This window comes from Nilaparvata lugens, unplaced genomic scaffold, assembly GCF_014356525.2.
Source record: "Nilaparvata lugens isolate BPH unplaced genomic scaffold, ASM1435652v1 scaffold10773, whole genome shotgun sequence".
In the NCBI taxonomy this organism is placed as follows: domain Eukaryota; kingdom Metazoa; phylum Arthropoda; class Insecta; order Hemiptera; family Delphacidae; genus Nilaparvata; species Nilaparvata lugens.
The window spans coordinates 1-1,756 of NW_024089439.1; the positions used below are offsets into that span (position 1 = coordinate 1).

Consider the following 1,756-nt stretch of genomic DNA (forward strand, 5'->3'; position numbering starts at 1 on the left):
ACTCTATACACCTGACGACTCTGACAGAGGGACGCAAATCCATTGACGATTCCCCGATCCCAGGACCGTGAGGAAGACATCAGAAGTAAGAAGTAAGTAAGTAAGTAAGTAAGTAAGACACCGAAGTAAGTAAGTAAACATCCTCTCCATTTACCCCCACCATCTAGAAACCCAGTCTTACTGCTCAAAATGTATATGTTTTTGTTTCAATTTATTTTGCAGATAATATGCAGTACCAGAAACAATTCCAACATTTTCACAATTGTACAAAGGAATAAAAGTCAGGGTGGATTGAATGTAACTGCTGATAAAGGTACACTTTCCGGATTGAAAGCACCGAAAAAGCAGAGAACTTCATTTGCGACTGGTGCTCTTTTGCTGGTAAATCATCAAATAATTGAACTTTGTCATACAATTTGTGAACCGTTTTGAATCATCAACTTCCAATAATTGATAATTTTTCATCGGAATGAGAAGTTTAGATGCTGGATTAGATGCATTACTTATATAGTTTTCATAAACTCATTAACTGATCAAATCATCAATGAACAATTATGATTGATACTGATATCATATTTAATAATCATACTGTTAATTATTGACCATTTTGTAACATAGATTCAGCTAGATAGATAGATAATTTAGCAGCCACTGAACTCCTCTCAAAGGGGTATATGGACTTGTCAATCATTTAATTATTTTATCTTAAATTGTGCATTTATAAAACAGATTGTTACATATATACTCTCAAAGGTCTACGAAAAATCACCGTGAACTAAGCAACTGAAAAACTCCTGAATCGAATAACAACACTGTCTTTCCAGTTGTCTTCAACTGAACTCTCAGTTTTTCAAGCGTTTGACTGGTTAAATGTGTTGGTAATGCATTGATATATGAATACTACACTGGTTACCCCTTTCGCATTAAAGCTGTACGATGTGTTTCATTCCTGAGTACATGTCTGTGTCTAGTCTCATTGGAATGTATCATAAAACCCTTCTTAAACATTGACTTATTCTTTTATAAGCAAAATAAAATCATCCCTCATAGTTATGAGGCCAAATGCATGTTATTTACTCATTAATAAGTAGAAACATTTTTCATAATTCACTCTCTCAGGGGAGCCCAAGGGGTTTTTGCACAAGACAATATTTTAAAAAGATAGTGCTATCTGCTTTGTAGAATGATAGACAAGAATGGCAACACCAATGTTAATCAAATAATTATAACGTGGACCTAACTATAGAATACAACACTTGTACTTAATTCGGCAGTAAATTGAAACAATGTCATATGAAAAGTCTGCCATTATAACGTGGTGCTTACTATAGAATTCAAAACTTGTTCTCACTTACAGTACATGTACTAAAATTAGAACGATACCATATTATGGAATCATTGATTGATTTGAATAATTTGAATTTACAGAGTGTACCGGTACTAACGTTCTGTTTGGGAACATGGCAAGTGAGAAGACGAGAATGGAAGCTGAAGCTTATGGAAGATCTGGAATGGAAAACGAAGCAGCCTCCTATCGAACTTCCCGAAGAGTAAGTATAATGAGTATTTGAGTATGAGTATAATGATGAGTGACAATGACATTGTCTTTATTATCATAATCATCTTGATCAGATCAGATAAGATATATTTTATTGCCGATAAACAACAATGCAGTAATAGCAAAAGTCACAATACAAACATACAATAGAAGTAACAAAATCATAACACTGGCAGAAGTGTAACAATACAATAAAAG

The 1,756-nt window shown here is 33.7% G+C and overlaps 1 protein-coding gene across 1 annotated transcript; it reads left to right on the forward strand.

Moving 5' to 3' along the window:
- Nucleotides 1-222: 222 nt before the first annotated feature.
- Nucleotides 223-1,550, forward strand: LOC120355381 (cytochrome oxidase assembly protein shy1-like; the record flags this gene model as incomplete). Its single annotated transcript, XM_039443740.1, has 2 exons — nt 223-381; nt 1,429-1,550. Coding segments are annotated over 2 exons (281 nt in total), but the record flags the coding sequence as incomplete, so codon positions are not given.
- Nucleotides 1,551-1,756: the final 206 nt, after the last annotated feature.